Source organism: Alexandromys fortis, unplaced genomic scaffold, assembly GCF_014885135.2.
Source record: "Alexandromys fortis isolate MF-2015 unplaced genomic scaffold, M_Fortis_MF-2015_v1.1 scaffold_64, whole genome shotgun sequence".
Taxonomy (NCBI): domain Eukaryota; kingdom Metazoa; phylum Chordata; class Mammalia; order Rodentia; family Cricetidae; genus Alexandromys; species Alexandromys fortis.
In genome coordinates, this window is record NW_026067976.1 from 1,511,183 (window position 1) to 1,523,337 (window position 12,155).

At 42.6% G+C, this 12,155-nt stretch overlaps 2 protein-coding genes across 10 annotated transcripts in view; one reads left to right on the forward strand and one right to left on the reverse strand.

Annotated features, from left to right (window-relative positions):
• Hacd4 (3-hydroxyacyl-CoA dehydratase 4) overlaps positions 1-2,592 on the forward strand; it is a 24,885-nt gene extending 22,293 nt beyond the window's left edge. For all 3 annotated transcript variants that reach the window (XM_050157380.1, XM_050157378.1, XM_050157379.1), the window contains exon 7: positions 2,444-2,592. In XM_050157380.1, coding sequence (XP_050013337.1) covers positions 2,444-2,526 — 83 coding nt within the window. In that variant the 3' untranslated portion in view covers positions 2,527-2,592. The remainder of the gene's footprint in view (positions 1-2,443) is intronic.
• The window catches only part of Focad (focadhesin), a 1,203,139-nt gene that overhangs the window by 8,725 nt on the left and 1,182,259 nt on the right, over positions 1-12,155 (reverse strand). For 4 of the 7 annotated variants that reach the window (XM_050157367.1, XM_050157363.1, XM_050157364.1 and 1 more), the window contains 3 exons: positions 9,944-10,195; positions 7,932-8,007; positions 5,808-6,176 (listed from right to left, as the gene is read on the reverse strand). In XM_050157367.1, coding sequence (XP_050013324.1) covers positions 6,103-6,176; positions 7,932-8,007; positions 9,944-10,195 — 402 coding nt within the window. In that variant the 3' untranslated portion in view covers positions 5,808-6,102. Of the gene's footprint in view, positions 1-2,805; positions 2,955-3,016; positions 4,099-5,807; positions 6,177-7,931; positions 8,008-9,943; positions 10,196-12,155 lie in introns of those variants that run through there. The other 3 variants (XR_007594464.1, XR_007594465.1, XR_007594463.1) reach the window with 2 other exon arrangements.

The following is a 12,155-nucleotide window of genomic DNA, read 5'->3' on the forward strand; positions in this document are numbered from 1 at the left end:
GCACTGGGGAGAGAGCCTGAAGACACTAAAAGGTGAAAAGATTGCCAGTTTTTTTTTTAACATTTATTTATTTATTATGTATACAATATTCTGTCTGTGTCCATGCCTGCAGGCCAGAAGAGGGCACCAGACCCTATTACAGATGGTTGTGAGCCACCATGTGGTTGCTGGGAATTGAACTCAGGACCTTTAGAAGAGCAGGCAATGCTCTTAACCTCTGAACCATGTCTCCAGCCCCCAAAGGTTGCCAGTTTTCATGGATTGGCAGCAATCATTAAATGTCCATATCACTCAAAGTGATCTACGGATTCAATGCAATCTCCATCAAAACTCTGTTGACATTTTGAGGACCGAGATCACCACTCAGTGGTAAGAGCTGTGCTACACAAGCATGTGGACCTGAATTTGAATCCCCAGCACCCACCAAAAAGCTAGATGTGGCCACATACCTATAGCTCTGGGGCTGTAGGAGGTAGAAACAAGAGAATTGCTGGGGCTCGTTGGCTGCTAGCCCAGCTCCAGGTTCACTGAGACCCTGCCTCAGTGGAATAAGGCAGGGAGTGGCACAGCCAAGAGCTATGTCTTCCTCTGGCCACTACATTTGCACACGTGGCATACACACCGGCATACCACATGTGCAGTACCATAAACACATGCTCACACATACGCTTTTAAGAAAATAATTTTAAAAGGAATAAAACAACAAATAACATGCTTCACATAACAACAATAAAACCCATAACATTAGTATGTAAGCCCCATACCCTAAAGCAGAAAGAACAAAGCTGGAGGTATCTCAATACCCAACTGCAAGACACGAGGCTCAGTAATAAGCAGGATAGCACTGGCATAAAAGACCAAAATAAACATGACAACAATAACAATGAGAGAAACACATGGTGCTGGGAGAACAAAAGATACACATGCAAAAGACTGACACATGGCCTGACCCTCACCTTACACAGAAAGAATTCAAAACTATCAAATACTTTAATGTAAGACCCAAAACTCTGAAAGTATCAGTGGGAGACTTAAAAATATGGTACACACGATAATTCTTTGAATGAGATGTCAAGAGGTCAGGAAACACAAGGAAGAATTAATGAGATTAATGAAATGAATTAGATTAGAAAGCTTCTACACAGCAGACCAAATAAAAGAGCAAAGGGACAACGTACAGAGAGGAGGAAAACTGTCGCCAACTACTCAGGAGATAGAGACCTTAAAAAAATTAATACGAAATAAGTAATACAAATAGAAAATGTGTTTGTGATTTGAGTAGACTTATAAAGGATATGTTTAAACAGTCAATTACTATGAAAAATACTTTTCCTTTTATTAACCATCAGGGAAACACAATCAGTGAACTACCATTTCAGTCCAGGCAGACTGGCGGTTACCAATCAAACAACAACAAAAACAAATGCTAGTGAGGATATGGAGAAAAAGAAACTACTATAGTTGTGGGGAATGCAAATTAGTGTGGCTACTACTGCAGCAGTGTGGAAGTTCTGCAAAAAGTCTAAAAATAGAGCTACCGTATGATCCAGCTGCCCCTCAGAGGACAGAAGGAAGTGGAGCTAGCAGCCCGGGAGAGAGAAGGCATACCCGTGATATTTGTGGCACTATTTACAACAGGAAGATAAGGAACCAGCCCACGAGTCAGCCCACATGGATGGATAGAGAAAATATCATGCTTGATCACACAGTGGGACACTTAGCCAGCAAAAATAATTCCTGTTATTCTAGGACATTGGATGGAAATGGAGGGCATGTTAGCAAGCCAGAGTGTTCTCTCTTACATGTGAAAATTTAAAAATTGACATGATACTTGAATTGTGATTATGAGGGGCTGGGAGAATGGCAGAAGGGAGGTGAGATTTGATCATTGCATGTCATGTGTTATGTGTGGAAATAACCACACCGAACCCACTAATGTACTACAGTAACGTATGTAGGAGATATGCAATCAAGGAGTGGAGCTATTTAAGAGTAATTTACTCAAATGTAGTGTGGGCTAATAGAAAATTATATTTGCACAAACTTACTAACATTGTTTTCCAAGAAACTGGGGGAAAGACTTCTATGATTTACTCCACCCCTCATAGCTTATCAAGATACTAATCGTGTCTGCGAGGCAGCAGCTTCCAAGTGTAAGAATACCGCACAAGTATGAAGAAGAAAAGCAGACTGTTCAGAGGCAGTAGGAAAAGCTACTAAAGAAGAGGGGGAGGGGTGGGCTAGCCTGCAGTAGAGTCAGTTGGACAGAAGAGTTTGCTTGCATTCCTTCTACATACAATCTGGATGGTTCTTCATTGCTCTTCTTGAGCCTCCCTTGCAACTGTGTAGCTCCCAGAATGCAAGCAGCCCCCTGCCTGTGTCCTAAAACCGCAGACCTTTTCAAAGGAATGGTTAACCCACCTCACTTCCTTTTGCACCGTAGGAATGTATTTCACCTACAGCCATCTTTACACAGAAAGAAAAGATGTCCTCAAAGTCTTCTCTGTCAAACAGAAGAAAATGTGAGGCTTCGTTCCTGCCCATCACACAAGACAGAAGACGGGCTATGGGTCACCCTGCAGCAGATACAGCCCTGGGCATATGCTAGAGAAAGAGAACTGAGAACTCGACAACAATCTATTACATGGATTCCTGCAGGCATCACATATTCTGTTCCGCCTCGACCGTGCCTTATGAACACATCTTCCATAGGCACAGCACACCTTGCTGCACCAGGTCTGTGGACTTCACACAGTGTGAGGTCTAAATGTTTCTGTGTGAAGTTGATGAGAAATAGATTCAGTGGAGTAAGCTCAATTGACTTGAGAAACCAATTGATTAACTTCTGCAATCACAACTAGCAGATTTATAGGAAGGGAACGCTGTAAAGTATCCTCTTTAATCCTAGGATAACATACTTTATAGACAAATGCCCCACCCTTAGAGCCAAGCAGCTTGAGCATTACACATACTTAGATACTCTATAGACAAATGCCCTGCCTTTAGAGCCAATCACCTTTAGCATTACATAGACTTAGATACTCTATAGACAAATGCCCCGGCCCTTAGAGCCAAGCAGCTTGAGCAATACGTATACTTAGATACCTATCAAATATCTTCTGTGTCTTAGCTCAGGCTGTTGCTGTGTCACAAAGTGCACCCCCTCCCACAGGGCTTGGTTGTCAAAACTACAGAAATTTACGTTTTACAGTTCTAGAGGCTTGGACATCCAAGAGCAAGATGCTAGCCAGTTCAGTAAGATTAGTGTAGATGTGAACTGTAGATCTCATCAGCTGCTCTAACAGGAACACTGCCAGTTTGAGCTGTAGCTAACAGAAATAGGAAGACAGTTGGACTTCTTGGAACTTGAACTCTTTGATTTATCTCCAAAAGATGATCAGAGTTGCCTCCTAAGTTACGCAGGGGCAACTTATTAGCCCTAATTTTTATGATGACGAGTTCCCTAAGAAAAATGGGGCTTCCACTCCAGATGTCTTTTCTTCCTCAGCTTTGACTACAATCACCTTTACCAAACCTTAAAAGGTGACATTAGCATCTTAAAACTCTTCCATCCTCTACTTAATGTTAACATTACTAATTCAAGTCATAAAATGTTTTTAGCAGCCCCTTGGGTACCATGGGGCTATTAAATTATGACTGTAACATGATTTTAGACAATTGCATGGATACCCACATCTTTGCCAAATGCACACTTTCCAAATCCAATCTGTGTTTGGATATTTCTTGAGGTACAATGTAGCGTCAACCCTACACTGGTGCATCCCCAAATACTATTCGTCTTGGCAACTCCTGTTTTCAAAAGCTGACAAGAGAGAACTTGAAACCAAGACTCCTTTGTGTAGTTAAGAACATGGTCTAAAAAAGAAACAGCAGCTTGCTTGTGTCAAACAAAGTGGCACATTGTGATAGAACAATTTAACTCTTATTTGGGGGTCATACAGGTAACCAGGAGAGAGGCTATTATTTCGTTGGCCTACCTTTGAGTTTAATCTTTAGAGCTACCAATTTAGAATCCTTAGAGGTCCATAGGCAGAAAACCTCATGACTTCCATCCATGACTGATCAAAACAGAAAGAACTAGAAAAGAGGAGACTGGAGATTATTCTGTTTCCTTCTTTTTGTAAACTTCTGTTTTCCTGTGAAGGACAGGAGGAAATACCAGGTTTGAAAAGAAATCAGGCTGAAAAGACACGAGAAATCTGAAATTTGAAGTCTAGGCAGATTCTTCCTTTCCTGGGCATCAGCAAATGCTTGGTTGCTGATTCACGATGTCTCCAGTGCCCACTTCCTCTTCAGGGCTCAGTCTCCTGTGTTTCCAAGGTACCCTGGAATCCACAGCTCTTTAATGCATGCAGACACACTTGGCTTGCTCCACTAGGCTCAAGCTTCCCAGTGCCAACAGCCTGGTGTTTCTCTTAGCAGATCTGCACCTTAAAGTGGGAGCCAAGGTGTCTGATGCAGTAGCAATAGCTTTGGATCTAGGCTCTAGGACCTTGCTTTTAGGCAAAACTCTCCCACTTACTAAATATTTTTGCTCCATCTTAAAATAGAAAACAGTATTCCCTGGGCATTGTTGCAAGACTTCAAACAAGCTAAGCCAAATGAAAAGTCTAGTGTACTGACTGTCTGGCACCCAACAGTAAATGCTAGAAGTCTTTCAGTCTCTATTACACATGGGACGAGAAAAAGGCTGGTATAAATCATTATCACTTCGTTCTCCCTTGGCTTAAACTTATTTCCTTGTAGTCTAACTTGTAAAGAGATTATATATCTGGAAAATAAAATTAGTAGTGCTACTTTGAACGTGCCAGGTGCACTTTGGGACGAGGAGATACGTGCCACCTCTGAGTAGTAGAAGTTGTGTGGTGTTTGTGAAGCCCCCAGGCACTGTGCGTGGCAGATGCAAAAACACCTGGTGTTCAGTGTCATGACTTTTCTTCCCAATGATTACCTGTTTGTACATTCATATGACTGGTTGCAGACTGAGCCCATGTGAAGTCACAATAATTAGGACAAAATTAAAATGCTGCCTGAGTTTCTAGCCACTGCATTAGCCTAGACTTGTGATATCTCTCAAACCTTTAGGCCGCGGATCACTCTGGTGAAAGGAGCGGAGAGTTATAAAATGGGTGATATCTCCTGAGGACACAGCTATCTGTTTTTGCTTGTCTAACATCCTATCATCTTTCTACTGCGGAAACTTAGTTCAGATGGTTTGCTCGGGGCTGCCTCCCCTGTGACGTAGGCCTTGTCACCGAGTGTATCCCACCTGCCAGGGACCAGATACTTGTTCAGAGAGTTACATGGCTTCTAGAGTCCTCACGGTGCTGCTTCTCCCATGGTGCTGCTTTCTTTACCTTTGAGGTTGCTGTCAGACACCTTGCCAAGTAGGATGCACCATCTCCAGAGGAATGGATCAGCATCACGGGATTCATCAGACCTACCTTGGATTTCTTTGTGAACTCACAGTCTCCTTTGCGGCTACTGCTACTGTGAAGTAGATATGAGTTCACTTGGACGCATAACAACCAAGCACAGGAGTTACACCTGTCTGTCACTGAGGAACCTAACCTGGGTACCAGTGGGTGTCACGCCTAGCGATCTGAATGTGCATAGCAGTTCTCTTAAGTGTGCTTTATCAGCAAGGATAAAACCTGTCTAACTCACTGACTCAGTGACTTCTTCTGTGGCTAACAACGGAAATAGATCATCATACCCTTGACACCTCTATGGTTCACTTTCACCGGCAAACCACAGGCATAAAAATAAAGGTTGCATTACACAAATTTCATAAAATTATTTTACTAGAATTTAAGGGAGAGAAAATATAATTCAGTTTTCACAAAGAAAAGGAATTTTTTACAATGAACTTAGGTCACACAGAAGTCATGTTCCTATTTCTGCTTCAAATACCCAGAGTACCAGAGTAAGGCACCCCTTTTCTGGCCACAGTATGAAGCCACCTTCTCGTGGTTTCTAACTGAGAGGATCAGTTCTCACCAATCTCAGTCACCAGTGCCGAAAACCTTCTGTCTCTCTGGTCTGTCTCATTCAGTGGGGATGCTGCTGGCTCCTGGGATGTCACCAACCATATGCTCTGGTCCACACAGCCTTCTTCTTAAACTCCGGCAGAACCCGCAAGGACAGGAGGGTAGCTAGGAGGACAAGAGCACAGAGCACACAGATGCATCTGACAGAGCTGTGCTGGGTGTCAAAAGGTCATCTTATCAAACGTGTCAGAGCAGAGCTTGGCACTTCCCCACCCAACTAGTCTTCAAGACTAACAATGATTCCCCTCAAAGCTTGGCAGAATTTAGAATTTTTATAGTACCCCCCCCCCCAAAAAAAAACCTCACAGGTTTTACAGATTGCAAAGGTAATTGGCGGGTTTTTTTTTTTCTTTTTTGAAAGTTAGCCTATAATCAGTAAATAGGAAAGTCTGCAAAACTATAGACTTTTGGCATGCTAGTGATACTGTTTTTCTTAATGCATTACTATTTGCATGAGTATGTTCCCTTTGTAACAATTTATTTTAAATTTGCATTCTATTATACATGAACACAATTATCTCCATTAAATGCTTAAAAAAAACCTCCACACCTATAATAAGGCTGAGTTCATGTGCTCAATGAAGCAAGTATACTACACTAAATTTTACGTAGACATATGTCTGTAAGGTATGTATTTCCTATTGTGTTATGGGACCCAAGAAGCAACTTAAAGTAGAGAAATTCGGAATTATATCTTTTAGTAATTAGTACATATTTCTTGTCTTATTCTAGCATATTAATATATTCAGATATTATGTAAAAGGAGAGAATGCGAAGGAATGTAGGGCACCCAGGTCAATCCAGTAAGCCAAGTGATCTAGTAAAAGTGTGATCCCTTAAGCCAAGTGATGTTGTCTTTATTGATATCAGTTGTTAGCTTTGTAACTGCAGCATATGTTTGAATCAATCACCAGCCCAGACTCCCTGCAGCACACAGACAGAGGGACTCTTATTGCCAGCTCCCTAGGAATGGATAAAGTGAAATATCTTCATCACAGCCCTGACTTGCAATGAAGCCCTGTGCTGTATGAGAACCACATTAGGCACTGACCCCCATCTGCATGCTTCCTGTTCACCCATAATTCTTGGTTGTTTAGTAATAATATTATTATACCTTCCTTAAAGTAAAATATGAGTATATTCCAAGCTAGATAATCACCACAGGGTAGGCCAATGGAACGGCACTTCTCAATCTATGTCTTATGACAATGCAGTAGCCACTGGCTATGTCCAGAACCCAGGACATAGGTGACAAGTTCAAGCTATCTCAGATCAGGAGACTGATGGCCAAATCACACCTCGTGTCTGAGTTTAGGACTCTATAAAACTTTCAGAAAGATCTTCTACACTTGGGGTTTCCTACAGTCATAGTGTGACAGTCCATGGAGAAGTATAAAACAGGGAAACCCTGGATGCCTAGTTCCCTAAGCAGCACCGACTATTACTAGAAGCCAGTGGAAGAATTCATTTTAGAATTTAAAAATAATTCTAAACCACGAAAGGTGAAACCAGAACTGTCTACTGCACTTTCTCAGCTGTTCCAGATCACAAAGATGCTGAGTCCTAGGAAGGCATCAAAGCTGTCTCCAGAACTCTGTCTGAATTTCTGCTCACTGTATTTTTACTTTCTTGAATTTTATAAATTTTAACTATTTTACTATTGTAATAAAATACCTGGTACACTTATCTAAAAGTTAAGTTTAAAGGCACTAATCCTCCTTTTTAACCCATTTTTCTGACTTGCAAGGTCACATTAAGGACATTTTTTTGAAACCATGTGTCCAACTATGCTCTTCCACATCACGGCCAGCAATGGGTGGTTTACCCCATGGTGGGCATAAAGCATGAAGTAATTAATACCTTTCAGAAGATCCTTAGACTTTGCTGCAAAGGCTTCGTTAGGAATTTCCATGATGCTAAATAGCCAGTCAATGAACTAGGGTGAAAAAGAACATTGTTAGTGACGTTAGAGACCACCATCAGCATGAGATCAGTGGTCTCTTGGCTCTGCAGACATGAGAAGAAGGGCAACAGTCTTCTAGCGGTTCCTGCTGAGGCTGGAGTAGAAGGAATGAGACGGGAAGTAAGACCAACACTGAGGGGTGGAGGGGTACAGAGGTGAGACAGGGCCAAAAGACACAGCTCCCAAACCAAAAGGCCTCACCAAGTCTAACCCATTTCCCCTACAGATATAAGTGAGCTAGGCTCAGAGGACTCTGTTTATCATTAACATTATCTCTAGTCACCCTGAGAGGCTGCCAGGTTAGTGACCTTGCCCAAGCCACCTCCCTCTGAACAGCAGAGTCAAGATTTGAGCCTAGCTACACCTGGCTGCAAAGCTATTTTTTGTCCATCATGCTACCTCTCGCTGGTTCCATATGCATTTTGGCTATGGATAATAGGCTCATAAAATTTCCTTCCTCAGCTTGTCTAATAACTTACTAGCAGACAAATAGTTACTACAAATATATAATCAACCTAAGATGTCTATCCTTTATCTAAAGCGAACAGTGTCCCAATCTGGAAATAACAGAAGAGACTACACTTATTTTGGTGTACCAAATACAGTGAGCACTTATTTGGTAGAACAAAAACTGCAAAGCTTGGGGCAGCCTCCTAATCTTATCTGACTTAACTGTGAAAGGCCTTTCAGCTGAGACGCTCAGTGCAGGTTAGGCGTAGCTAAGGCCGAGTTCATGGTTCAGAATGCTTTTAAGGATTAATGTTCATATCTTAAAAATAAGCAACCAAGCATTAGCTTAAAGCTTTCAACATCATAAGAATCGAGTTTTGATCAAATGGGATTCAAAAAAGGATCTTCCAATTAGTTGTATTAAAGACGGGATGGAGCCAGATAAAGCCGAGCAAAGGAGACAATGGTCCCCTGTGTTCTGCTGAGTTTGCTCACTGGAGGACTAAATCCCAAAGTGCTTCCTAGGACACAGGCTTTCCTGAGGTCAGAGGTGATGGGATAGGGCTGTAATAAAACCCTGATCAGGCTCTAGAACAGGCCAGCTACGGCAGGTACACATAGTGGCTCTGTGAGATAAAATAAGCCAAATGGAAGCTGGCAGTGGTGCACACCTTTAATCAAAGCACCTGCAAGGCAGAGGCAGGCGGATCTCCATGAGTTCGCGGCCAGCCTGGTCTACAGAGCAAGTGCCAGGACAGGCTCCAAAGCTTTACGAGAAACCCTGCTTTAAAAAAAAAAAAAAAAAAAAAAAGAAGGAAAAAAAAAGAATAAAGCCGGGTGGTGGTGGCGCACACCTTTAATCCCAGCACTTGGGAGGCAGAGGCAGGTAGATCTCTGGGAGTTCAAAGCCAGTCTGGTCTACAGAGCTAGTTCCAGGACAGGCTCCAAAGCTACAGAGAAACCCTGTCTCAAATTAAAAAAAAAAAGGAATAAGCCAAATGGGCCCTTTGCTGTGTTACAGTAAGAGAGCTACTCACTCTAGACCTACACTTCCTCTAGAATGTTCTGAGCCTCCCCTGGACATGCGTCTGTCTCTTTTCCACACAGCAAACCATCCCAAATCTTGATTTCGTCTGCCTGACTTCAAGGACTGGAGGTAAAAGCATCCTTTCCACCTAGGATCAAGAGCGCGTGTGCCCTCAATAATGAATGGAGACACAGGCTTTATCTCTAGCTGCCCCTCACCATAAAGGAGTTGCTGTTGTCTCTAGACAACAGATACCACGAGCTTTTGCTGGCCTCGGTCTGCAGGACATGGCATAAAGTGATACTTGGGGCTATGTATGAAAGCCTTTGGTGCGATCCAAGCTTTATTTAATTCCCACTTCCATCCTACAGCAGTGAGAGCTGGAGACAAAAGCCTGCCTGCCCTGCTAAGCAGGCAGCTGCCACCCCTCACCTTCTGGGTCTGTTCCTTCCACGGCTCTTTCTGTAGCAGCAGTAGCATGCTACTGGGAAGGGAAGTGAGAACCTCCTGCATGGTCACTCTATGCATCGGACTCCTGCCAAGCAAGGCTGTTGCTGGCCCACTAGCGCCATTCTCCCGATGCCATGGCAACCAACTGGCACTGAGGCCAAGGAGAAGTGGGGCCTCATGGTCTGCCCACGCCATCACCGCAGCTGCAAATATCAGCAGCAAGAAGTCCAAAGCCTGTTAAGGAAATAGAAGTAACGTGAGCTCATGTTCTATTCGGAGTGATACAGGTTCACGAACACAGCCTCCACCGTGATGCAAGGCCGTCTTCCCCTTCTCTCACTGCGGCCCCAGAAGAGGAACTACCCTCAAGAGCAAACTCAGCTCCATGCTGACTGCAGAGCCTCACTGTGCTTCGGAAGGTTCCTTGACTTTCCCGTCTGTGAGGTGGATCATTCCTCCAACACTTCAGGAGAAATATAATTTATTCTTAATCATATCAAGATCTAAATACGTCACCATTTCTGGTGTTTTAAAGAGCTAGATAAACTTAAGAAAGATATTTATTATATGGACAAAACTGATTTTTAAGAATATGAAACATTCGATGTTATTTTTAAACAATAAAAAGTTTATCTTTAGGCATTAAAAAAAAATCTGTCTGGAATCTATCCGCCTTCAGACTACACTAGATACTTGTAAAAAACTTAGACATGGCAATGGGGACACTTCCAAGATGCTGAATTACTGTGATTTCAATTATACTTTAACCAGCTAATTTGCATGCTAAGTATTTTGAGATTTTTGTAAGATAAACAGAAAGTTAATAAAAGCTCAGGAAGTAAGAAAGAGACTGCATTAGCCAAAAAGTTTTTTTAAAGTATTTTTCAGTTTCTCAAGATCCAAACTGATGAATTAAAATTTTAATAAATTCAGGTGGCACATGCCTCTAATCCCAGCACTCAGGAGGGAGAGGCAGATGGATTTTTGTGAATTTTGAAGCCAGCCTGGTCTAAATAGTGAATTCCAGGACAGCCAGGGCTACACAGAGAAACCATGTCTCAAAAAACAAGCAAAAAATTAATAACTTCAAAAAGATACACAACTCTTGAGACAAATGGTACAGGATTTCAAAGAACATATCAGGCTATTTAAATTATTCTCAACCAGGAAGAATGCCTCCAAGGAAAATTAAGAAGAAAAAGTGGGGAAAGAGCTATGTTTGTCTTATTGGGTGTTTTTACAACTACCCATTACAAGAGGCCTTTTCTTTGGGGGTATCATAGGTCATGCTGAAGATGTGATGAAATCCTACTCCACATGCTGCATGCAGGTGTTGGCACACACTTCAGGAATCTCTTCATCCTAGGTATTTTTAGTCACATGTGTGCAGAGAAGAGGTCTGAGCCTGGCATTCCCCCACAAACTGTATGAGAACCCTCTTTCTAACTAGAGGTCTTCTGAATCAAAGAACATGTTTTGTTAAAAGTATTTCTTGCCAGAGTGGGGTGGAGGGGGACACCCCTTTAATCTCAGCACTTAGGACACAGAGGCAGACAGATCCCTGAGTTTAAGGCCAGCCTGGTCTACAGAGTGAGTTCTGGAATGGCCAAAAAAAAAAAAAAAAAAAAAAAAAAATCTCAAAAGACAGTCCTGAGAATCTCCAGAAACATGGCAAGAGTCATTGCTTCCTTGTGACATTTCCAGTGTTTCTCATAGCAAACAGAAGAAAAGCTGTGAGAATGTGCTTGATATTGGGTCTTGGGTGACCCCAAAGACTTCCAGTCTGAGTCCCCAGGGTGGTGCTATTGGAAGGTAGGAGACCCTGTGGAGAGTGAGTTCCATATTGAGTCTTGGGTGACCCCAGAGGCCCTGGCTTCCAGGTTGAGCAGGAGACCCCATGGAGGTGGTAACTAGTGGGAGATCTTTGGGGGGGGGGTGACCTGAAAGAACTACGGGTCTGAGATCTGGGTCAGCAATACTCTCCTTCCATGATGTGTCACTTCACAAGTTCGAAACTATGGGATCCGTAGATCCTGTGCGAGAACCCCAAAGTGTGAACCAAATGAATGTTTTCACTTTGTGAGCTGATGACCTCACGTATTTGCTACAGCAGTGAAGACAGCCACTGAGTCTTTTTTGGGAAAGAAAATATAAACTTTACATTTTAAGGTAAGTCCGCTGCTTCTGTATGTAC